The following is a 26,424-nucleotide window of genomic DNA, read 5'->3' as shown; positions in this document are numbered from 1 at the left end:
TATCCACGACCACCTCTGCCTCTCTGATTATTGTTTCTACCACCTCTTCCTCGAGGGAAACCCTGATTCTGTGGCTGAAAATTCATTGCCATGGCCATTGAATTAGGATCAACAGCAAAAGCTTTAGATCTCTTCTTAATCACTCTTTCTTCAGAATTGAGCAAAGTGTTAAGTTCTTCAATAGACAGAACATCACTACGAGTCCTAATTGCAGAACTGAAAGAATCATATTCAGATGGCAATCCATCAAGAGCTATATGAAGAAGCTCTTCATCATCAAGAAACACTGAAACAGCAGCTAGCTTATCACGAGTCTGCTTGATCTTTTGAAAATAACTATCAATTGAATCAGAACCTTTCTTGATTGCATTCAATTCATTTCGAAGACTCATCACATGAGACCTTGAAATTGAAGCAAATCTCTTTTCCAATACTTTCCAAACTCCTTTGGCAGATTTTTGCCCAACAGTAAGAGCAAGAATTGAAGGAGACAGAGTTGAATTGATAAAAGTAAACATAGCTTGCTCACGGTTTTTCCAGGAAATGAAATTAGGGTTAATCTCAGTAGTGAAATTACCAGAAGAATCTTTGAGAAAACGATCAGGAGCTATAACAGAGTCATTGATTACATCAATCGTTGAGTAAGTTTCAAGAATTACCTCAATTTGATGCTTCCAAACGATGTAGTTGCCATAATCGAGCTTGACAGTCATCATCGAAGACATATTGGATAGCAAAAGCAGTGAAGTATTAACAGGTAAAGCTGTACTAGCCATAGCAGGTGTTGAATTTGAAGTAGGAGACGAAGAAGTTGCATTTGCAGAAGCCATTGTTGTGGATTAAAGCTCTGATACCATGTAAAAGCACAGAGGAAAACCCAGAGAAAAACAGAGAGGAAGAGAGAGTTTCTGGTATTGAAAAGAATACTAAGATTGATAAAATGAATTCTTGATTACAATAGTGTTCGTCAACTACAATATATATAGCACTGAGAAAGCATAGGAAATATCTAAGTAAATATTTCCTAGACTAAGACTTACTCTAACAATCCTGTAACTAACCTTCACACGTGCACACGTATAAGCACTAATCCAAGACTAACTTACATAACATAAACGACAAGTGCTTTTCATTTACTCTTCTTAGACGACACTGGTTTTACTGTTGGAATTGTAGTTGCTTCATCTATGTCATGAAGCTCTTCAATTTTACAGCTTGAGCTTTCATATTGTCTACTTGAATTGTTCTGGTTTTTCAACATTTTAGTCTTCTTATTCTAGTAACTGCTACTGATGTATACCTCTCTCTCTCTATTGGGTCAACCTTAATATGCACAATTTGTTGTCAATTTGGTTGCTTTGTTCGTCTCAATCTTGAGTGATTCTCTTATTTTATTCCCTAATAGTTGGAGATTTTTGCTTTACTCTACTCACTGTTGAGTTCTTTGATTATTCATTTATTTACCTTAGTTATTTTAGAATTTAATAGCATGAGTTTTGATAGTTCTTTCATATTATCAAGTGGAGTACTTGGATATTACCACAATTTATAGTCTTGGGTACTAATAAGAGGATTTTTAGAGTTCTGGGCTTCCATGCGTTAGTGGGATGTATCGGTCAAAAGTTTGGACTTATGGATTATTTATTGTTGCATGGTTGTGTCATTCTTTGCATCTCATTTTTCAAACTTCAAATTGTATTCTCTGGTTAATAATCAATTGCAGCTTATATTGTCTACTTGCATTGTTCTGGTTTTTCAACATTTTAGTCTTCTTATTCTAGTATCTGCTACTGATAGATACCTCTCTCTCTCTATTGGGTCAAACCTAATATGCACAATTTTTGTCAATTTGGTTGCTTTGTTTTGTCTCAATCTTGAGTGATTCTCTCATATTATTCCCTAATAGTTGGAGATTTTTGCTCTACTTCACTCACTGTTGAGTTCTTTGATTATTCATTTATTTACCTTAGTTATTTTAGAATTTAATAGCATGAGTTTTGATAGTTCTTTCATATTATCAGGTGGAGTACTTGGATATTACCACAATTTATAGTCTTGGGTAATAATAAGAGGATTTTTAGAGTCCTCGGCTTCCATGTGTTAGTGGGATGTATCAGTCAAAAGCTTGGACGTTTGGATTATTTATTGTTGCATGGTTGTGTCATTCTTTGCTTCTCATCGGAGCTCAGAATCCGATTACCAACCCCGAAGAAGGTGAATTTGCTTTATTTTGTTGCTCTTTTGGATTTCATGATTCACAAGCTTCTTTTGTGCTTAAGTTCTTCAGGAGATGCTTGTTTAGATGTCAAATATTCATGAACTCTCTAATAAGTTATTTTATTGTAATTGCACATGTCAAATTTTCACTTAATGAAGTCGGGAGTGGTTATTGTTGCATATAGTTGAGCTGTAGAGGTCATTTGATCCATTGATTGTCTATGCCTCAAAACTTGAGGCTGCTAACAACATTGATGCATATTTTTAAGATAACATTGGGCTCCTTTAATGCAGATACCCTGATACTAGAATTATCGAAACACAAGTACCATCAAAGATGTTGATGAAACAATGATTAACATTTGTATTAATTTGCAGTGAGGGCTTTGAGGGCCATCAAGAGCAGTTTGATAGATCCTAATGGGAATCTGAGTAATTGGGATCAAGGAGACCCATGTACATCAATTTGGACAGCGGTTTTTTGCTACAATACAACATTAGACGATGGATATCTACATGTTCAACGATTGTATGATTTTTATTTCTACCAGAGAGCATTATTGACATGAATAATGTTGCATATTTTCTTTCACTCAGAACACTTTTTTCTTACTTTTTATTTTTTATTTTTTATTTTTTTTTATAATTTTCTCCCCCTCACATGATGAGATGTATATTATTCCACTTTTATATATACTCATTTATTTTCCCCCCCTCATTTATGTGCATTATTCCACTTTTATTCCACTTTTAAAATTTATCTTCATGATCTTTTGATTTATTGATATATTATAATTTATTGCCTACAAACACATTATTATGTAATGCCTATCATTATATTTGATTTAGATGCTAGTCACAAATTCACATATAAGACTATTAAGCTTTGAGAAAACTTGGCTATTAATTGTAGGCTTTTCTTGTGAAGACGTAGCAATGGCACTTTAATAATATTGTTTTAGGCTGCTTCTCTACAGGGTAATACTGCATATGAATTTGTCTGGAACTTTATCACCAGAGCTTGGCCGCTTATTAAATTTGAAAATATTGTAAGGCAACGGATATCTGAAGGCTGATTTTTTGTGATACAAATATCTTTATCTGAATCACAGTTTTCGGACACTTCTTTCACTCAATATTCTAGAATCCCATGGTAGTATTGGTTACTTATCATACTGATATATTTTTCTCTATCTACTCTGTTGAAGGGATTTTATGTGGAACAACATCAGTGGGAGTATACCAAAGGAGATAGGCAGTATTACCTCTTTGGAACTCTTGTAAGTTGAGCGACTTCATTAATTATATACTTGTACTGTTAAGAAATGCTGATTTGCTTCTAGTTCATGCCTTTAAAGTCGTTGAGTTTTAAATAGTATAGGACATAATCCTTATTTCTAATTTACTTTATATGTCAGCATTTTTCTGAATACTTGGTGTTTTAATTTTGCTGTACATTTGCTTTGTCTCTAATTCTATATGTGGTATTCTGTTTTTCTAGGCTTTTGAATGGAAACCAATTAACAGGTCCCTTACCAGAAGAGCTTGGTTATCTTCCAAACATGGACAGAATACAAATTGACCAAAACCAAATATCGGGGCCACTACCTAAATCATTTGCAAACTTGAATAAAACGAAGCACTTGTGAGTGTGTTCCTGATGTTGTACTATCTAAAATCATTTCTACAATGACTAACCCTTTTACTTATCTTTTTTAATGATCAGTCACATGAACAACAATTCGATCAGTGGGCAAATCCCGCCTGAGTTATCCAGATTACCAAGTCTTGTTCACTTGTAAGTATTTGGTCATATTCTTAAATTTCATATGAGTTATCTGTTAGGCGAGTGACCATCTTCAACTTGCAGGCTTCTCGATAATAACAACTTATCAGGATATCTTCCAGAAGAGTTCTTCAAACTGCCAAATTTACGGATACTGTATGGTTTCCTTATGAAATTATCAGCTTCACTCTACTGGGCTTCCATAAAGATGGTTTGTCTCAAAACCCTTATCTGATATATTTTTGCAACAGAGCTTTTTTGAAGTTGGAACTAATGCTTATTTTGCCATTGAATGATGTAGAAATTTCTTCTATAATTTATTTGACCTATACCGTGAAGTCCTCTATACTTCAAAGACAATATTAGGCTCATGGCATTATTCTCTGTTATTATTTTTTGTTTATATTCTGAGTTACATGTTATGTCTGTGGGTGGCGCATTAAGTGGAGATCACCTTTTCTTTTTCTGCCAACAACATTGAGAAAGACTTGATCTGCACAGTTTAATGATTTGATTTTGCCATGGTGATGCTATGTTCTGTACAAACAGACAATTGCACCGCTGTGATCCAGTACACAAGTGAATAACTGCTATGCTAAGTTCAAGTTTTTTTTTTTTATAAAAATTTTGGGCAATTAAGCTGTGTTCTACATTGATCAAGATGGCAGCTTCAACACCCTCTCACTTATGACTTGACCCCAAGGATAGATGAACTATGACTCAATCACATCTTCCCTTCTTTCATGTATTCATATGTGAGTTGACTATTGTTGCAAAGTTTTGATTTAGTTTGTGCTCATAGTTCTTACCAATGTCACAGATGGTGCCAACTCTCCAAGTTCTGGTTTAAGCAAAGGTGCACTGGCTGGCCTAGTACTGGGAACCATTGCAGGTGCAGTTACATTGTCTGCAGTTGTTATTCTTCTGATAATGAGAATGCATGTGGGGAATTACCATTCACTTCCAAGAAGACATCATTGTGAGTATCTTATGTATATGAAGTTAGGGTTTTCAGGTATATATGTCATGATTGTAATTGTTTGTGTTCTACATCCTGATTAGGCCTATCAATTGGGCACAGATACTAGTCCAATTATAAAGGCCTTAGCCTGGCTTGGTCAATATCTTAGCCCTATCTCAGCTAATGCTGTTGGGCAAACTTCAGCCAAGTTTGGACTGGCCTTTATGCGTAAGTATAAATAAAACGTTTGGATAATCAGTGCATGAGTTTATCAGGTATTTTAAAACAAATGGCACTGCATCTTTTTCTGCAGCATCTATCACTATGTTTTCATTTTAACATTGGACCTATATGTAAAATGCAGTGTCTACACGCTCCATAAAAATTGTTGGGTTGAAGGATTTCACTTATAGAGAAATGGCCGTAGCTACAAACAACTTTGAAAAGTCCACACAGATTGGAGAAGGAGGGTATGGTAAGGTTTATAAAGGCATTCTAGCTGATGGTACAGTTGTGGCCATAAAACGTGCACAAGAGGGATCCTTACAGGGTGTAAAGGAGTTCTTGACAGAGATAGAATTTTTGTCAAGGTTACATCATCAAAACCTTGTGTCTTTGATTGGATATTGTGATGAAGAAGGTGAACAGGTACTTTTTCTCATCTATATATGGGTTAGGATCAAGTTATACCTGGTGTAACTTTAAATAATATTACATCACCTAAGAACTTATTCTGGAAATCCCACAGTTGGATTACATGTTCTCTATGTTCTAAACACGCATTCTTAATTTCTTGTGAATCTGATGTTGTTTACTATTTGATCCATAAAATAATCTTTTATACATAATTTTAAAATACAAAAAACTTGAGATTTGAACATTTTGTGGATGAGAATCATCTTGATAAGAAGAAAATCTAATCCAACAGTAAGCTTGTCAAAATTTGCCATAAAAAAATTTTCACTGGTGTAACATTGCATAAAGTTACAATAGATGTAAATTAAACCCAAACCTATATATATAATCAATAAAAGATTGGATTATCCATCAGTCTCATTATTGGGTACACAAGGAGATGATTCCCATCAACTTAGGAATTTGATGCAATTAACCCAAATGAATATGAAAGCTGTAAGAGTAAAAAAAAATTAAAAGAAAAAGAAATATGCAAAATCGTGTTATAAGTTCTTTGAATAGTTGCTAAAAGTCTTATAACTCTATTGGCATATTTTGGTGTTTCCAACAGAGATGCCAAGGGTTCAAAAAACTTCAAATTCCCCCTCTCCCATTATATCTATCAAATTATCAAAAATAGCACATAGCTACTTTGAATAATTGCAAACGATGGAAGAAATCAAATTCAATCTAGGGATATTACAAAAGAGATTTGGTCAAATTTGTTGCTTATTAATGGAGAAGCATATACAGAGTTCTTCATGATTAAAGGATTATTTGGCTCTAAGAAATGGATTAAAAACTTAAATATGTCCTTTCTCAGTGAACTTGAGATAATATAGTTTTTCATTTACTTCTTCATGAGCAATATTTCTTCTCCTGCAAAATTGTGTGGCTTTATAGGGTCTAGCCTTTTCTTGGTCTTTGTTGCTTAATATGTTTTGAAAAAATTGCTTGGGAAGAACTTCACGTAAGTACTATTTTGCATGCAGATGTTGGTCTATGAGTTTATGTCAAATGGTACTTTAAGGGATCACCTTTTTGGTACACCTTATATTCATTCTTTAAGCTTGCCTTACTATAATATTTTCTAGGTGTTCCTCATTGCATGTGAATGCAAGTAAACTTGCAACAATACACTCCCCAACCCCCCCCCCCCCACCCCCTTCTTTTTTGTCCTTTTTTTTTAATTTTTGGATCTAAATGTAAACATTTTAATTTTCAAATTCTGCATCCCATCCTAATGAGCTTATTAGGGGTCATGTGTGCAATAATATAGCTAAGTGTAAAGAACCTCTGAGTTTTACAATGAGATTGAGAATTGCCCTGGGATTGGCCAAGGGCATCCTCTATCTACATACTGAAGCCAATCCTTCTATATTTCACCGAGATATCAAGGCTAGCAACATATTATTGGACTCTAAGTATATGGCAAAAGTTGCTGATTTTGGACTTTCACAACTTGCACTAGTTCCAGATATTGAAGGGACAGTGCCTGCTCATGTATCCACTGTTGTGAAGGGGACGCCGGTAAGACTCTTTTTTTCTTTTTCTTTTTTTAATAATAGGTGACACCAGTAAGACTCTTATAATTGATGTTTAACTAATAGAATTATAAACTTCGTATGTGTATAGGATGATGAGTGAGTTCTTCCCCCTTTGTATCACTGATTTTGTTATCAGTGTTCTCTGGCTATGGCTCAAGTGCCACATGTTAATTGCCTAGAATTTTTATATGTTTCAACATTTGACTGTCTAGCCTAGGCTCTTGACCCTTCTTGGAAAAACAATAAAAATGAATTGATAATATAGTGTTGTTCATTTCCATTTTTGTTATAAGGGTTGATTGCAAAAAAAAAAAAACCTCCCTAAATTATGGGTACTTGCACGTCTCAAGGTTTGAAAATTTGCAATCGACATTCTAATTGAAACAATTGTGCCAATAGGCACCTTGTCATCCAAATTAGGGTTAAGGTTAATGGTCACTCGTGATTTGCGCATGACCCTCAAAGGGTGAAACGATGGATCTACTCTTTCTAGTTACTAAATAACTAAAATACCCTTACTAACTGCAGACTTTCACTAAAATACCTGACTGATGTTAAGACAAAAGTAGAAAAATAAAGATAGAGTAGGACAAATCTTAAGCTTCACCACTTAGAATATGCCTGTAAACCTTAGGCATCACCACCTAAGAGTGCTTGGAATCACAACCAAGCAAGAGAAACATTATCTAATAAGAAAATTCTTATTCAATTTGTACTACTTTCACGATTACAAAAGCCACTATTTTAATCGTAAGTGTGGGCACCGGATTTATTTATGATTTTTACTTATTTGAGACACCAGATTTCAAACTTTTATTTGAATTTTGAATTAGTTTGGGCTTTATTGTGATTGAGGATTTTGCAAGATTTAATTGTGGCATGATTAAGATTTTCCATATTGATGTAATCTTGGAAGCACTATTAAAATAGTGGCTCTTGTAATCATGATGACATTGCATTTGGAATAAGAATTTCTTGATGAAAATCCTCTCTTTTTTGGTGGTGATTTCAAGCACCCTTAGGTAGTGAAGCCTACGGTTTTTCCCTTTTTGTATCTTATTTTTTGCTTTCCCTACTATGTTCTGCATCAACTTGGTGTCAAACGATTACAAGAGCAACTATTTTAATAGAGCAACTATTTCCTTGATTTTCTTGATTCTTGTCATTTTTGTACTTGATTGTTGACCCCTGCACACTCCTTGTGTACTAGGGTGTCCTTTTTTTATATCAATAAAACTTATTACTTATAAAAAAAAAAGAAAGAGCAACTATTTTAATAGGGATTTACTTATCAATTTTTTTTTGATAAGTAAATCTGATAAAATCATCAATCACAATGAATTCAAAATTCAAAATAAAATCAGGCATCTTAATGAATTAGTATTATTTTGATTAGTAAGTTATGCATGCATCAGTGGGTATTGAACCCACAACTCCACCTTCCATCCCATTATTATGGGGGGAGGAAGTGAAAATTGAACTATAACTTATTGACCTGGTATCTCAAAGAATATCTGAAACAATTATGGTACTCCTTGCATCACAAACTCACCCAAAAATTAGTAAAAATAAGTCTCCCTCTCCATCTCAAACTATGTCAACCGATTCTCGTGCTTGACCTAATCCACAATATCCCAAACAAGTTGTTTCCATCTCGTGACACACTCTTGCTTGTCTCACAGCAACACCCACTGGAACAGTCCATATACGCCCATTCAATGTTGATTAGGGTAATGAATTTTGAGAGACACTTGCATGGGTCTCAATCCCTTACTGTTGTATAATCCATTTGACCTTCCCATTTCATTTGCGCCACAGCTGCCTCTCTCTCCAACCCCTCCATATTCTCCCCCTTTTCTTCCTCCGCTAACCCTAGGATCAAAACCGCCTTCCCTTTTCTCCAACTCCAACCTCCAATTCAGTAACTTATGGCAAGGCTTCCTCCATGCCACTACTTCCTCCAACATTTCAAGTCCACAACTATCTCATCATCAACCCCATTCCCCACACCCCCCCCCTCACCCCCCACCCCCCGCGCAAAAAAAAAGGCATCTTTTGGGACCATATAATCTTTTCTATACATCATCTTCTTGCCACTTTTCCTCCCTGATGACTCAGCCAATGCCTATTCACTTTGCTTTCCCAGTATTGCATCCATTCATTTGTTTCACTATGTGTAACACTTGTTCATAACCTCCACATACCTTGATTGGATGATCGAATTGAACTTTGAGTTCACCTAGTCATGCACATGAGATTCATTGAGTTTGAAATGTGCAAGTCACATAGACATTAAATTTGACCTTATTTGGATGGCGGGTTTGTAGATAGGCACAATTGTTTCAATTAGGGTGTTAATTGCAAGGTTTTATTGGGATGCAAAATGCATGTATTCCCATATATATATATATATATATATATATATTGATTGGTAAGTTACACTCATACCCAATAGGGTTTGAATCCACATCCTCAGCCTTCATCTCGTTAAGTGTTGGTTGAGCTATTGGTTATTGGCAATCCCCATAGTTTAGGGTGGTTTTTTTTGCAATTAACCATTTGTTTAAATTATAAATTCATACAACAATTTTAAATGATGTAAATGATGTCTTCTTTATTCTCATATTCTCTGAATTAAATTTGTAGGGTTACCTTGATCCAGAGTATATCTTAACTCGTAAACTAACAGACAAGAGTGATGTTTATAGCCTTGGTGTTGTATTTCTTGAACTGTTGACTGGGAAGCAGCCAATCTCTCATGGCAAAAACATTGTTAGAGAGGTAAAACCTTATAGACCTATTTGCCTTGGATTTTATAGGGCCTAATGGTATATCAGGTGCTCGTGCATGAAAGGGAAATTGTTCTTCTGTAATTTGTTTTATTTGGGTAGGGTAAAGTTTGACAACTTTTAGTTATGTCCTCATTTGCAAATTTTAGTTTTAAATTTGAGGATATTCGTAAATTTGCAAATGAGGATGTCTCTCATCTTTACAAATTTAAATGAGAGATATCCTCATTTGCAAATTTTAGTTTTCACTTTAGTAAAACATTGAAATCCTTTTAAAATCTTCACTTTCAGCCTTTTGTGAAACACTCGTTTACTTCTATATCAGCTATGATCATTTTGGCATACGTCCATATTATTAGATCCTTCGGATACTTTGGCTCAAATTTATGTAATAAAATGGTATCTTGTAGTTTATATATATATATTTTTTAAAAATGGTTTCTATCTGTTTTAGGTTAATGTTGAGTGTAAATCTGGTATGATCTTTTCGGTCATTGATGGGCGAATGGGATCTTATCCTCCTGAATGTGTGGTGAAATTTTTAAATTTGGCTCTCAAGTGTTGTGAAGATGAGACAGATGCTAGACCTTCAATGGCAGAGGTGGATCGAGAACTTGAAAGTATATGGCATCTGATGTCTGATTCTTACATTAGATCAGCAGGTCCTATGGTGACTAATGCTGAAAAGGACGCGACTCCACTATCATCATCCTCCATAGTGAAGGATTCTTATGTGTCGTCAGAGATATCTGCCATTGAACTTGTTAGTGGAGTCATTCCATCCACTACACTTTGATAAAAAACTTTTCGAAAATAATGGTGTATAAGAACTTGAGATGTTATGATCTTGAAATTTTGAATTGGGAAATGGTATTTACAATCATCTTGGTTGTTGATGTTGTGTAAAGTCTCACTCTTTGATCTTTATTATATATTGTAAACTAATTAGTTAAGAGCAGTAGATGGTATAATAATTAAAAAAAATTGATACCGTTCAATAAATGGAGTTGTTGATGCTTGATGGTGAAATTTTGAAATATGATTGATAAGAAACATAAACGTTTATGGAGGAGTATGTGCTATTCGATACACTCATCCAAAGGGATACTGAGTAGTCCTGAAGCTACAAGAAAAAAAAAGATTTGATTGAAATGCTTTTCATGAAAACTGGCTCCATACACATTGATATGAACAGGGTGGTGGTCACTCAATTAGCATTGAATCGCTATGGATCCTCAGAGAGGCCGTACAATACAATATTGGACCTGGTTCTCACAATGAACTGGTTAGATTCAGATTAATAAGGCCCATTTAAGTCTGGGCTTATGGAGGAGCTTGGGAACAAACCAAAACTGGGGCAAATTGAGTCCCAAACTTGGGGTCCATTTTTACCAATAGGAGGTTGGTGAATTGAATTGAACTTCTAAAATTCATAAATGAAAGTCAACCGATCTAATCAAGTCAAATAATATAATTTTAACAATAACATAATTATTAATTATTAGCAATTTAGCATTTACTTGTAAATGAATAAATTAGTGGTAAAGTTTATTATATACGGAAAGTGAATAACTTAATTTAAGTAGTTCATGAACAAGTTTGAGATTTGATTAGTAAAATTACATATTACACTTTTGGATCTTGAAGTTTGGATTATTTTAATTTGTCTTTTTTGTTTCAAAATTTTCATTTTGGCCATTTATGTTTGATTCTATTTTCATATTGGACCTATTGTCCATTTCCATTAGTTATCATTCCATTCATAATATGTTTTTCTGCTTATATTAATGAAATTCGTGTATTCCACAACATTTTAGTACTAATATTTCATGAAATAATTAAATATAGAGGGCACTAAACAAATTAGAAGAAAATGAAGTACGATTGAACATGTAATCTTGATTGATATTGAACTTGAACTTAACTCGTGTTTGAAATAAAATTAAATAGAAAATCTATATTTTAATTAATAGTCCCTTTCGATTGTGCTCGTTTACAATCCTAGAGCTAACTAAAGCCCTCTCTATATATAATTATATATATTTACACATTTACTATTTATAGTTGATTTTTTATTTTTTTATTTTATTTTTATGGTGCAAACACTTAAAAAAAAAAAAAAAAAAACAAACATTAAGTACTTTAATGACTGCACATTCCCCTCATTTTTTACCTCATTAATATTAAAATTACTTTGTCAAAGGATAAACAAAATACCTCAAAGGCTCAAACCCATTTCATCTCAATAGGGCAGGGCACCTTGATCCAACTATATGCTACTCTGATGTGATCCATAATTACATTAAAACTAATCACTTGGAAAGTTCTAAAATAATAATAATAATAATAATAATCACTTACAAGTAGGGATGGCAAATGCGCTTCTCCTCACTTGGGCCACCCCTACCCTGCTTTTCCTCTCACAAATTTTCCCCTTCTCTAAAAGATGACAAGGTAGATATTGGTTTTACTTGTCCTGTAACATCTTGTTGTGTCCCAAATATATTCAAATAAATTTATTTATATTTAAATTATTTATATAGTTTAATAATTTTTATATATATCTTAGTTATAATTTATTTATGAAAAAAGAAAAAAGAAATATTTTGGCATACTTTTCAATTTCACACAAAAGTGATATAAAAACTTTTCTAAAATAGTTTATTAATAATTATCTTAAGAATAACCATTAGCATGATCTTCTATTTTTTTATTTTATTTTATATTATCATTATATATATTGTCTTTTTTTTTTTTTTTTTTTTTTTTTGGAGAGAATATATACTATCTTGAATATAGTAAGAGTGGCCAACAAAAGTTGCTACGTATTTGCTTACAAGTTGGAAACATCAGAGTGATGAGAGCGCGTTTGACTCTATAGTTTAGTGTCCATCACCCACTCTCACGTTCGAAGAAGAATACGCTGTTACGGGGGTGTTTCCTTCCTCTCACCAGCTGGTGGGATCCACAGCTGTGTGAAAAGAGAGAAACGTACACAGGTGTAGATTCTCCTCACGTTTAGTCTCAGTATCAATATCAATCTCAATCTCTCAGTCTTGGTCTCTGAAAGTGATGGATGTGATCACCATAAACGAGACAACTATTGTCATAGCGACAGGTCACAAAGAGACAACTATTGTCAAAGTCTTTGTCTTACTTTTCAATCTTTCCTTTCTACGTTTCATATTTAATTACAGCGACTTATATCCACTTGCATCAATTTGATATTTTGTTTTTCAACTATTCAATCTTATTCATGTAACTGGTATGGATATATACCTCTCTTTCTCTATTGGGTAACCTTAATATGCACAATTTGGCTGCTTTGTTTCTTTTCAATCTTGAGTGAATCACTTATTTTGTTCCCTAATAATTGGAGATTTTTGCTGTACTTTACTCACTGTTGAGTTCTTTGATTATTCTTTTATTTACCTTACTTATTTTTGAATTTAATTACATGGGTTTGAAGATGAAAGAAGGCGCCAAGGTTTCCGAGCACTTGAACACTTTTAATGACATCCTTAGCCAACTTGAAAGCATTGGTGTAAAGATGGATGATGAGGATAAAGCGGTGACTTTGCCATGTACATTGCCGGATAGTTATGATAACTTGGTTACAACTTAAAGTTGTTCCAAGGTAGATAAGCTTAGCTTGGATGATGATCTTGTTGTGACCCAAATGTATACAAATAAATTTATTTATATTTAAATTATTTATATAGTATATATATATATATATATATATCTTACTTATAATTTATTTATGAAAAAAGAAAAAAAAATATTTTGACGATCTTTTCAATTTCACACCAAAGTGGTATAAAAACTTTGTTAAATGTTTTTTTTTTTTGAGAGAGAGAATACATATTTTGTCCTTAATATAATAAGAGTGCCCAAAAAATTGAGTTGCAACCTATTTGCTTACGAATTTGGAAACATCAGAGTGACGAGAAGCGCATTTGACTCTACAATTTAGTGCCCATCACTACCTTGAAGGACAGGACCCACTCTCACGTTCAGTATCAATATCAATCTCAGTCTCTGAAAGTGATGGATGTGATCACCATCAACGACTGGTCACAAGGAGTTGTCAAAGTCTTTGTCTTATTTTTCAAACTTTCCTTTCTATGGTTCATATTTAATTACAGCAACTTATAATATCCACTTGCATCAATCTGATTTTTTTTTTCAACTATTCAATCTTATTCACGTAACTGGTATGGATATATACCTCTCTTTCTCTATTGGGTAACCTTAATATGCACAATTTTGCTGAAAATTTGGTTGCTTTGTTTCTTTTCAATCTTGAGTGAATCACTTATTTTGTTCCCTAATAGTTGGAGATTTTTGCTCTACTTTACTCACTGTTGCTGTGAGTAAGAATATAGAGATTGGTTTTACTTGTCTTGTAACATCTAGTTGTGCCCCAAATATATACAAATTAATTTATTTATATTTAATTTATTTATATAGTTTAATAATATATATATCTTACTAATAATTTATTTATGAAAAAAGAAAAAGAAAATTAATATTTTGACATACTTTTCAATTTCACATAAAAGTGGTATAAAAACTTTGTTAAAATAGTTTATTAATAATTATCTTAAGAATAACCATTAGCATGATATTCTATTTTTATTTTTTTTATATTATCATTATATATATATTGTCTTCTTTTTTTTTTTTTTTTTTTTTCTTTTTTTTGTTGGAGAGAATATATATTGTGTCTTGAATATAATAAGAGTGGCCAACAAATTGAGTTGCAACATATTTGCTTACAAATTTGGCAACATCAGAGTGACGAGAGCACGTTTAACTCTAAAGTTTAGTGCCCAACACCCATTCTCACCTTCAAAGAAGTATACGCTATTACGGGTGTGTTTCCTTCCTCTCACAAGCTAGTGGGACCCACAGCTGTGAAAAGGGAGAAACGACCACCTGTATCAGGGTGTAGATTCTCCTCACGTTCAGTCTCAGTCTCAGCCTTGGTCTCAGTCTCAGCCTTGGTCTCTGAAAGTGATGGATGTGATTACCATCAACGAGACAACTATTGTCATAGTGACTAGTCACAAAGAGAACTATTGTCAAAGTCTGTCTTATTTTTCAATCTTTCCTTTCTATGGTTCATATTTAATTGCAGCAACTTATATCCACTTGCATCAATCTGATATTTTGTTTTTCAACTATTCAATCTTATTCATGTAACTGGTATAGATATATACCTCTCTTTCTCTATTGGGTATCCTTAATATGCACAATTTTGCTGTAAATTTGGCTGCTTTGTTTCTTTTCAATCTTGAGTGAATCACTTATTTTGTTCCCTAATAGTTGGAGATTTTTGCTGTACTTTACTCACTGTTGAGTTCTTTGATTATTCTTTTATTTACCTTTCTTATTTTTGAATTTAATTACATGGGTTTTGATAGTTGTTTCTTATTATCAGGTGGGGTACTCTGATACTGCCAAAATTTTGAGTTCTGGGGTTCCATGCATTAGTGGGATGTATCTGCAGTCAAGAGTTTGGACGTATGGATTATTTATGGTTGCCTGCATGTGTTGTTCTTCACTACTTATTGGAGCTTCAAATCCGGTTACCAACCCCGAAGAAGGTCATTTTGCTTTAGTTTGCTGTTCTTTTGCATTTCATGATTCACAAGCTTCTTTTGCAATTAAGTTCTTCTGCATTGCACTTGTGCTTTCTGAAAATTTATTCTTGAACTCTCTAAAAAGTCATTTTATTAAAGACACTACAATATGCATGAAAAGCACAGAATAGTTAGAAAGTACAAAAAGTGGAAAGAAAAAAACAGAAAGCTAATTACAAAAAAGAAGAGAGCTAATGAACAAAAGGATAGAGTCACAAGATGCAAGTCCCCAAGTAATTTTTTATTGTAACTTCACATATCAAATATTCACTTCCAGAAGCTGGGAGTGGTTATTGTTGCATATAGTTGAGCTGTAGTGGTTATTTGATTCATTGATTGTCTGTGCTCAAAACTTGAGGCTACTCCCTGATACTAGAATTATAGAAACACAAGGATCAGCAAAGATGTTGATGAAACAGGAATTAACTTTTGTCTTAATTTGCAGTGAAGGCTTTGTGGGCCATCAAGAGCAGTTTGATAGGTCCTTGTGGGAATTTGAGTGATTGGGATCAAGGAGACCCATGTACATCAAATTGGACAGGGGTTTTTTGCTACAATACAACATTAGACGATGGACATCTACATGTTCAACGATTGTATGAATTTAACCTTTCCTAATTTTTATTTCTATCAGAGAGCATTATTGATATGAATAATGTTGCATATTTTAGAACACTTTTTTCTTATTTTGTTTCTTTTGTCCCCCTATTATCCACGTATTTCCCAATGATTGCTAGCATCTCCTAATGGGTTTAAAATTTATCTTCATGATCTTTTCATTTGTTAAAGAAATGAACAAATATTGATATATTATAATTTATTGGCTACAAACACATTGTTATCTAATGCCTAGCATTATCTTAGCTTTAGACGCTAGTCACAGGTGCACATATAAGGCTATCAAGCTTTGATTCGATGAAACTTGGCTATTAATTGCATGTAGGCTTTTCTTATGAAGACTTAGCAATGGGGCTTTAATGATATTGTTTTGGGCTACTTCTCTGCAGGCTACTACTACGTATGAATTTGTCAGGAAATTTATCACCACAGCTTGGTCGCTTATCAAAGTTGAAAATATTGTAAGGCAAAGGATATCTGAAAGATGATTTTTTGTGATACAAATATTGTTATCTGAATCACAGTTTTCAGAGACCTCTTTCACTCAATACTCTGGAATCCCATGGTAGCATTGGATTTACTTATGTTCCTGATATATTTTTCTCTATCTACTCTATTTAAGGGGTTTTATGTGGAACAACATCACTGGGAGTATACCAAAGGAGATAGGCAATATTACCTCTTTGGAACTCTTGTAAGTTGAGCAGCTTCTATGTTGAATTAGTTAGATACTAGATATTGTTATTAGATGATTGATTATATGTTTATACTGTTATGAAATGCTGATATGCTACTATTTCATGTATTTAAATTCGTTGAGTTTTAAATAATATAGGAGATAATCCTTATGTCTTATTTACTTTCTATGTCAGCATATTTCTGAATATTTGATGTAAATTTGCTTTGTCTCTAATTCTATGTCTATATGTGGTATTTTGTTTTTCTAGGCTTCTGAATGGAAACCAATTAACAGGTCCATTACCAGATGAGCTTGGTTATCTTCCAAACATGGACAGAATACAAATTGACCAAAACCAAGTATCGGGGCCACTACCTAAATCATTTGCAAACTTGAATAAAACGAAGCACTTGTGAGTGTGTTCCTGATGCTGTACTGTCTAAAATCATTTCTACAATGACAAACCCTTTTACTTATCTTTTTTAATGAGCAGTTACATGAACAACAATTCGATCAGTGGGCAAATCCCGCCTGAGTTTGTAAGGTTGAATTTATTCAACCATCTAATTGGCTTTATTCCGTGCCAAATTTGCTTGTAATTCAGCATTTAGTAACCTTGTATTTAGGTGGGTTTGATGTAAGGGTAGTGAGTGAGATAGAGTGAAGTTTGCTCAAGAGTGTGCAAGAAAACAGAGACTCGCGGCTGGGACTCGCGGGTGACTCGCGGCTGCAAGCCGTCAGACGCAGCACACGTGCCAAGCATGCTGGAAGGTGAACAGTCATGCAAGCTGGAGCACTACAGGACAAAACAGGACAACTGGCCATACGGTTATCTCGCGACTGGATCTCGCGACTTGGTCAAGCCGCGAGGTCAAGCCGCGAGCCACCCCTGTTTTGTAAAACCTGACGTTTTACATTCCTCTCCCACTCCAGTATAAATACCTCTTTTACCCACGATTGAAAGAGAGCTTCCAGAAAGAATTTTGAGAGAGAAACCCTAAAGAAAAACAAGATTGTTTCACCCACAATCTATACCTTAGAGTCTCTTCAAATTCCTCAACTCTCTTCCTCTCCATTGTCAAATCCTTAAGAGGCATTATACCAAACCTGGTTCTCACCATCATCATCACTGTGAGACAGCTGTTTGGATTTCTGGGAAGCAGTTAGGAAGGAACCAATCTTCATTGGTTGATGCTACGGTCTAGTAGCGGAATCCGGGAAGCTAGAAAAGAAAAAGGTTCGACGCAACCTCGTTGGAGCAAGAAGCTTGGAGGGCTTAGGTGCACTGGGTAGATTAGGCTTGGAGGGTCTATTGCTGTCCATGTATCCCAACTGTATTTTTTAGTGGATTGTTTACCGCTTGGAGGGCGGCGGAGAGGTTTTATGCCGAGGGCTTCGGTTTCCTCTTCAATAACACATCGCGTGTTGTCTTTGTGTTTGCATCTTCCTTCCTCTCTATCTTTGCCTTTTTATTATCTGCTGTGGATTTTATTCTGTGTTGGTTTAGATAGTTTTTAACCAATTTCATATTATAGCATATGTTAAGTTTCCGCACACTAGTTGTTTGACATATTGCTTAAATTGGTTAAGTTGTAATTTGGGGGTCTAAACGTTCAAGGGTGTTTTTACACGTTTTTGAACTTTCATTTGGTATCAGAGCGGGTACACTTGTTGTGGTTTTATTACTTAAGTGTGATCCTAGACCCCTGTGTTGTGGTTGTTGTTATGGAAAATACCATGCTGAATTGTAGCTTAAGTGTTTGTGAAAATGACTCTATGCATATGTCTGAAAGGTGTTTTACTAATGATCTCGTAGAGGTGTTAAAAACTATGAAACATGCTAGAGTATTTGTTCACATGCTGGAATATCTTGAAAATCAGAATCATGTCTTACACAGTAGCATATCTGAATCTAAATTATTGATTAAGAAGTATAAAAGAAAGAATAGAATATTGTGTGAGATGATTGAGAATCTGAAAATGAAAAATCAATCTGAAAGAAGCATGAAAACTGATGATGAGTTTGTGTTTGAAGGTCAAGAATGTTTGTCACATGTGAACCTATTTGTGCATACCTCGTTGAAGGTGTTTAATGCGTGTTTGTGGTATCTTGACAGTGGGTGTTCTCGCCATATGACAGGGGATAAGTCACTGTTTAAGATACTCAAAGAAAAGGTCGGTGACTATGTGACCTTTGGTGATGGAAGTCATGCTCAAGTCCTAGGCAAAGGAACCATTGAGATACCTGGTTTGCCGCTGTTGAAAGATGTGCTGTACATAAAAGGGCTGAAGGCGAATTTGCTGAGCATCACTCAAATTTGTGATGATGATTTCCTGGTACAATTCTCCAAGAAAGGATGCTTGATCATCAATGAAGAGGGGATTCAGGTTTTGGAGGGAAATCGGACTACTGATAACTGTTATGGAATAGTTCCCACAGCACCCATATCGTGTAGAAGTGCTCGTGTGGATATGTTGGAGCTGTGGCATCACAGATTTGGGCATGCCAACTTCAAACAAGTAGCAAAAGTCTCCAAACTTGAAGCAGTCGAGGGACTTCCTAAGTTTGGAAAAGTAAAGAAGACCGTTTGTGGTGCGTGTCAAATGGGGAAGCAAACTAAGGCAAGTCATCACAAGGTGAATGTGATTGCCACTTCTCAGTGCTTGGAGTTACTTCATGTTGATATAATGGGGCCTACCAGAACTGAAAGCCTAGGGGGGAAGAGATACATTATGGTCATTGTGGACGACTACTCAAGATACACTTGGGTTGAATTCCTTAGAGAAAAATCAGAAGCTTGCGAGAGGTTGGAGATTCTGTGCAAGAAACTACAAAACGAAAAAGGGATTCCGATAGTCAAAATTAGAAGTGATCATGGGAGGAAATTTGAGAATGCAAGATTCGAGGCCTTCTGTGAGAAGAATGGAATTAAAAGAGAATTTTCAGCTCCCAAAACTCCACAACAAAATGGAGTGGTAGAGAGAAAAAATCGTGTGATTCAGGAGATGGCAAGAGTCATGTTGCTTAACAAGCAAATACCTCAAAAATTTTGGGGAGAAGCTGTCAACACCTCGTGTCACATTGGCAATAGGATTTTCTTTCGAGTTGGTACAAAGAAGACTGCCTATGAGATATGGAATGGGAAGAAGCCTAAAGTGAAGTATTTCCGGGTGTTTGGAAGTAAATGCTATTTCCTAAATGATCGGGAGAATCTTGGGAAGTTTGATGTGAGAAGTGATGAGGGTATTTTTCTTGGGTACTCTACTACAAGTCGAGCGTATAGAGTGTTTAACAAGAGAACAAAGACTGTGATGGAGTCCATAAATGTCAAGATTGATGATGCCTTACCTAAGGTGGAAATGATTGATGATGTAGAAGGGCCGAGCACCAAAGAGCCCGATGTTGAGGTAGAAGCCTTGGATATAGAAGGTGAAGAACCTATACCAGAAGTAGAATCGACTCCCATCAACCCAAGAATGGAAACGAGATCGATGTCTAGAACATCAAGTCCTCTTACTCCTCCGGAAGTTCATCCTTCTATCTCTCGTAGTGATGAAGTTTCCACTTCAAAAAGGCCATCTTCAAGAGTTATCAAGAATCATCCGGAAAGTAACATCATAGGATCTCTTGATGACGGTCTTCGCCTCAAGAAAGGAAACATTCTGCTAGCCAATTATGTAACATATCACTGCTATCTTGCACAGTTTGAACCAAAAAGGGTTGAAGAGGCTCTTCAAGATGAGAATTGGGTTGAGTCAATGCATGAAGAGCTGAATCAGTTTGTAAGGAATGATGTGTGGGAACTTGCTCCAAGGCCTGAGAATGTTCATGTTATAGGCACAAAATGAATTTTTAAAAACAAAACTGATGAAGATGGAGAGATAATTCGAAACAAATCTCGGTTAGTAGCTCAAGGATACACTCAAGTAGAAGGAGTGGATTTTGATGAATCTTTCGCTCCGGTGGCAAGACTCGAATCCATTCGAATCCTTATGTCCATTGCGTGCACTTTGAATTTCAAACTTTATCAAATGGATGTAAAGTGCGCATTTCTGAATGGATATCTAAATGAAGAAGTATTTGTTGAGCAACCAAAAGGATTTGAGGATCCTCATTTTCCAGATCATGTATTAAGATTGAAGAAAACCCTTTATGGCTTAAAACAAGCGCCTAGAGCGTGGTACGATCATCTTACACATTATCTTCTAGATAGAGGTTTCAAAAGAGGATATGCAGACCGAACTCTGTTTGTCAAACATGATGAAGATTATCTTCTTGTGGCACAAGTCTATGTTGATGACATAGTGTTTGGGGCAATCATCGAAGATCGTGCTACTGAATTTTCTGAGGAGATGAAGAAGGAATTTGAGATGAGTATGGTAGGGGAGCTCACATTTTTCTTGGGTCTTCAAGTCAAACAACAGAAGGAGGGTATATTTGTATCTCAAGAGAAGTATGCCAGAAACATTGTCAAAAAATTTGGACTAGACTCCAAAAAACATGCCTCCATTCCCATGAGCTCATCCACTAAACTGAATGTTGATTTGTCTGGAGTCGAAGTAAGTCCTACATTGTATAGGAGCATCATAGGGAGTTTGCTCTATCTTACAGCCAGTAGACCGGACATTGCTTTCAGTGTTGGCGTTTGTGCCAGGTACCAAGCTAATCCAAAGGAATCTCATCTGACTGCTGCTAAACGAATCATTCGATATGTGAATGGTACTGCAAACTATGGTCTGTGGTATTCAAAAGACTCAAATGCTTGTCTTGCTGGGTATTCAGATGCTGACTGAGCTGGCAGTGTAGACGATCGGAAAAGTACTTCAGGTGGCTGTTTCTACCTTGGTAACAGTCTTGTCTCATGGATGAGCAAGAAGCAGAATTCAGTGTCTCTATCTACTGCAGAAGCTGAATACATCGCTGCTGGAAGTTGCTGCACTCAGCTTCTTTGGATGAAGAAATTACTTCATGACTATGGAATTCCTTAAGAAACGATGTGTGTCTTCTGTGACAACACCAGTGCCATCAATCTTTCCAAGAATCTTGTCCAGCATTCAAAATCTAAACACATAGAGATACGTTACCATTTCATTCGGGATTTGGTAGAGGAAAGAGTTGTGTGTCTTGAGTTCATACACACCGACAATCAAAAGGCGGACATCTTCACCAAGCCTCTCGATGGTCCACGGTTTGAATCACTCCGTAAGACCATTGGTGTTGGTACAATTCCTTGACTCTCTTGTGTGTTGTGTGCTTCACATGTTTATAATATGATAAGTCTGTTTGTGTTGGGGCACACACTTCTTTGTTAGCTCTTTGTGCAACATGTTTATTGTTTGTTTGTCCATTTGTGTATACTGTTGCTTCTTACTATGTTTGTTCAATCATTTTCTTCTTTTATGTCAAAAATCCAAAAATCACATAAAAATTAGAAAATCAAAAAGCTTGATTGACATTGTTGAGTTTTTGTCTCAAAACTTGTTTTTGCCTTGTACCTTTGTACTAATGGCTTTGTGCATTTTCGAGCATTACTTGTTTCTTTGCACTCATATCTCTGTGGGAGAAATCTTGAAATCTTTGTGATTGTTGTAAATAGATCTTCAAACTTGTCATGAATGATTAGTGAATGGTTTTGTTGATCTTGAGACTTGCATAGACTTGTGTCAATATATCTTCCCACTCTTTATTTTTTGTTTTGCTAAAAAGAGCTCACCAAATGTAAATCTCCAAATGAAAAGAGATATTGAGCTGCAAAAGCCTGTCGCACATTCTAGTATTTGACTAGGAAAAGGGGTAAGCGACCTTATATTAAAGTGAATGTTTATTCAAAAAGCCAAAGGCTTGTTCATTAAAGTGAAATATCAAATATCACTCTCACAATGAGAGGTAATTGACTTAAAAGATCAAAAAGATCAAATGTTATGATTGAAAGTGGAGTCAAATGTAAAGCTCCAAATTATGTTATCAAGTCTTGTGGGAGGTCATATATACATATTTCTATAATTGAGATGGATCTCATGATCTAGTGCTAATTGTGTATGTCTTGGTTGAATTGATCATTGAAACTTCACATTAGACTAAAGTCTATCTCATTGTTGATATCCACACACAACACACAAGTTTATGTTCAATAAATGCCATATTCATTTGTGTGATTGTACTTGATGAAATGTGTTTTCACATGCTCAATCTTTGTTAATTCAAGCACAAAAAGATTTTTGAGTGTTTTAGGTGTTTTTGGAAAGTATTTTGTTTGAAAAATCTGAAAATTTCAAAAATCCAGTTTTGCCCTGTTTTGGCGGCTTAGTCGCGGGTATGACAAGTCGCGTGCCTCAATCGCGTCTTCGCGGGTCATATTTGGCGATTTGTTCACGAGTGGAAGGTCCAGTCGCGCGGTTTACTCAGAGATTTTCACGGCTCAGCTCGCGACTCACTCGCGGGTAGACCTTCCAGTCGCGAAAAACACTTAGAAATTTTTTTTCAAATGTTTGTCCATTGAGTGTTTTGGCGGCTTGATCTGGCGACTCGTTTCAGTCGCGAAAATCGTGTGTTTTGGAAATACAGGGGCAGTTTTTAAACTTTTTGTTTTTCCCTCGATCTTTTTGTGACTGTTCATTGTCTTTCTCATCTGCTCTTACTTGTTCACACCGTGCATCCATTTTCGATCTCCATTGTTTGCCTCTTTTCTGCTCTAAATCATCGAGTAACAGGTATGGTTTTTCTGTCTTGAACTCTTTTCTACTTGTTGTTATGGTTTTCCCTCTGGATTATTCGCATTTGATTGTGATTTTGAGAGGGGTTTTTAGCTCAACTATTACTCTTTGTCCATGCTTAGCTTAAGGAAGCTTCTGTCTCTGTTTTGAGCTATTTTATTTTGTTGGTTTTGTTCTTCATCATGTGCTTAGCTAGGGTTAGCTATTTTTGTCTTATCTGCTGTTGATGTGGTGTTTTCAAAATGATCCTGTGTGGTATCCTGTTGATGTGTTGTTGAATGTGGGTCCTTTATCAGCTGGTTGTGTGGTTCTATTTTGACTCCCTCTACTGTGTAGTTCAATTTGGGTCATTTGTGTCCCTCATTGCTATTTTCTGGCCATTTTCATCCAGCTATTAGGGTTTCTTCATTGTCCCTAAATTTCCACTAACCCACTGCTAATAAAGTCTGTTGGATTGTGTTCTACCATTTTTCTTGTTCATAATACAGACTAGTCATGTCACCATTCAAGAAGGCTGCTGTGAAAGGAGGTAGTTCCAAAGGGAAGGAACCAGTAATTGATGTTGATGATTACCCACCTCAAACAAAAGGGACTCGCTCTTCATCAAAGAGCTTCGATCCCAACAAGTTCAGATCATATGCAGCCTATCAATCTTATGAGAATTATTTTCTACATGCCACACCATTACTAGAAAGAGCTGTGGATCAGCCCTCACTTCATGACACTGACATTCCAAAATGGTTTGCTCACAAGGATTGGAATTACCTTCTCTCTGATCTGGATGATGCGTATGAAAATTTGGTAAAAGAATTTTATGCTAACGCAATTATGGAAGGAGATGAACTTAAGTGCTGGGTTCGGAAAAAGAGCTTTTCTGTCTCTCCTGCATATTTGGCAGAAATTCTTCACATCAACAGACCAATTTTCCGACATTCACCGGTTTACGATGATCTCTGTCCTGATGAGGAACTTCTCAAAGAAAGTCTTGGTCAAGATTTGGAGTTCTCACCCAATGGGAAATCCATCAGTGTTTCCTCTCTGTCTCCAAAACTGAGAGTGCTTACAATTGTGATATTTCACAATTTGTACCCCTTATCAAGCACTGGGTATATGAACCTCGGACGTGCTTTGTTTCTTCATGATCTAATCTCTGATGTGGAAATAGACATCTGTGCTCATATCTTTCATGTTCTGGCAAAACGGTTCTTCGAACTGAGTCTCGAATATGCGTTCCTTTCTGCAGTCTCATTTCACGGATCTTGAAGCTCAAGGGAATTTATTCAACGGCAGAAGAGTCTCCTATCTCAAGACCAAGTCCAATCAACATGCGTACATTCAATGCAAGCATTGGACATAGTCGGAAGAGAGCCAAACCAGAAACTTCTGCATCTCACAGTGGATCTCATTTCAGCACTCTCTCCCTAGATGAGAAACTTGATCACATTGTATCCTCTGTCCACGAGCTGAATACAAAGATGTCTGGACTCACAGCTTCTCTACACCATCAAAGCACTCGATGGGATATGAAGTTTACTTCTCTTCAAACTCAATTGGATCAAATTCAGAGAAAGTTGGAAGAGGATGAATAGCCTATTCCATGACAAAAAGGGGGAGTGATAGGCATGATCAGAGGGGGAGGATATTACCTAAGGGGGAGTGTCTTTACATTCTTCTTCAGTTTAAGTTTTCACTTTAAGTTGATATATTGTGTTTTGTAAACTGTTATTCAGGATGTTTTGTGTTTGTACCCATGTGCTTTTGTAAGCTTTTAGGGTTAATGTTTTATGCATAGTTTGTAGGCTTTATGGTATGTACCTTGCTTATTGCAGCCTTTATGCTATGTTGAAATCAGTACTTTAATCTAAATGTCTTGCATTTTGGTTTATGTACTGTCACTCTTGTGCCCTTGTAGGATTGTTCCTAGATGCATATACCTTGTGTACTATGCATTGGTTGAGTGTTGAACATACAAGTGTCTTGCCTTGTGCTTGTTAACTTGTATGTCCTTGTGTTCATTCCAAGTGTGAATGAGCACTGTGATCACTACCTTGTGGTGTTCACTTGGTTGATCAAGTCATGGTTTGTTTCTTAACTCCATCTTTGCTTGATCACATATTGCCTGTTTCATATGCATTTTATAATTTTCTGCTTACAATGATCATGGTGTATTGTTGTGTTTCAGGAGTATTATGTTCATATGATTCAAGTGCTTCACAGCTTCTAGAGTTAGGTGTGAGTGAGTTTTGTTCAACTGTTCCCAACTCACATATTAAGTCTAGAGTCTGTTTTAGGGTTTTGTCATGGAATAGCCAAAGGGGGAGATTGTAAGGTTGAATTTATTCAACCATCTAATTGGCTTTATTCCGTGCCAAATTTGCTTGTAATTCAGCATTTAGTAACCTTGTATTTAGGTGGGTTTGATGTAAGGGTAGTGAGTGAGATAGAATGAAGTTTGCTCAAGAGTGTGCAAGAAAACAGAGACTCGCGGCTGTAAGCCGCCAGACGCAGCACACGTGCCAAGCATGCTGGAAGGTGAACAGTCATGCAAGCTGGAGCACTACAGGACAAAACAGGACAACTGGCCATACGGTTATCTCGCGACTGGATCTCGCGACTTGGTCAAGCCGCGAGGTCAAGCCGCGAGCCACCCCTGTTTTGTAAAACTTGACGTTTCACATTCCTCTCCCACTCCAGTATAAATACCCCTTTTACCCACGATTGAAAGAGAGCTTCCAGAGAGAATTTTGAGAGAGAAACCCTAAAGAAAAACAAGATTGTTTCACCCACAAT

The 26,424-nt window shown here is 35.7% G+C and overlaps 1 protein-coding gene and 1 pseudogene across 1 annotated transcript; both read left to right on the top strand.

Moving 5' to 3' along the window:
• Nucleotides 1-1,324: 1,324 nt before the first annotated feature.
• Nucleotides 1,325-10,869, top strand: LOC115951250 (probable LRR receptor-like serine/threonine-protein kinase At1g06840). Its single transcript, XM_031068436.1, has 13 exons — nt 1,325-2,214; nt 2,596-2,746; nt 3,195-3,266; nt 3,426-3,497; nt 3,719-3,862; nt 3,944-4,015; nt 4,088-4,214; nt 4,793-4,982; nt 5,329-5,612; nt 6,632-6,683; nt 6,919-7,169; nt 9,833-9,967; nt 10,430-10,869. Exons 1-13 carry the CDS (start codon nt 2,109-2,111, stop codon nt 10,769-10,771), a joined length of 1,998 nt encoding a protein of 665 aa, XP_030924296.1. The 5' UTR covers nt 1,325-2,108; the 3' UTR covers nt 10,772-10,869.
• A 4,359-nt stretch (nt 10,870-15,228) lies between these two features.
• Nucleotides 15,229-26,424, top strand: part of LOC115984278 — a 28,557-nt pseudogene continuing 17,361 nt past the window's right edge.

The sequence above is a fragment of the Quercus lobata genome, chromosome 1, assembly GCF_001633185.2.
Source record: "Quercus lobata isolate SW786 chromosome 1, ValleyOak3.0 Primary Assembly, whole genome shotgun sequence".
NCBI classification, from domain to species: domain Eukaryota; kingdom Viridiplantae; phylum Streptophyta; class Magnoliopsida; order Fagales; family Fagaceae; genus Quercus; species Quercus lobata.
Note: the sequence above shows the minus strand (reverse complement) of the source record. Positions and strands in the feature narration are given on the sequence as shown.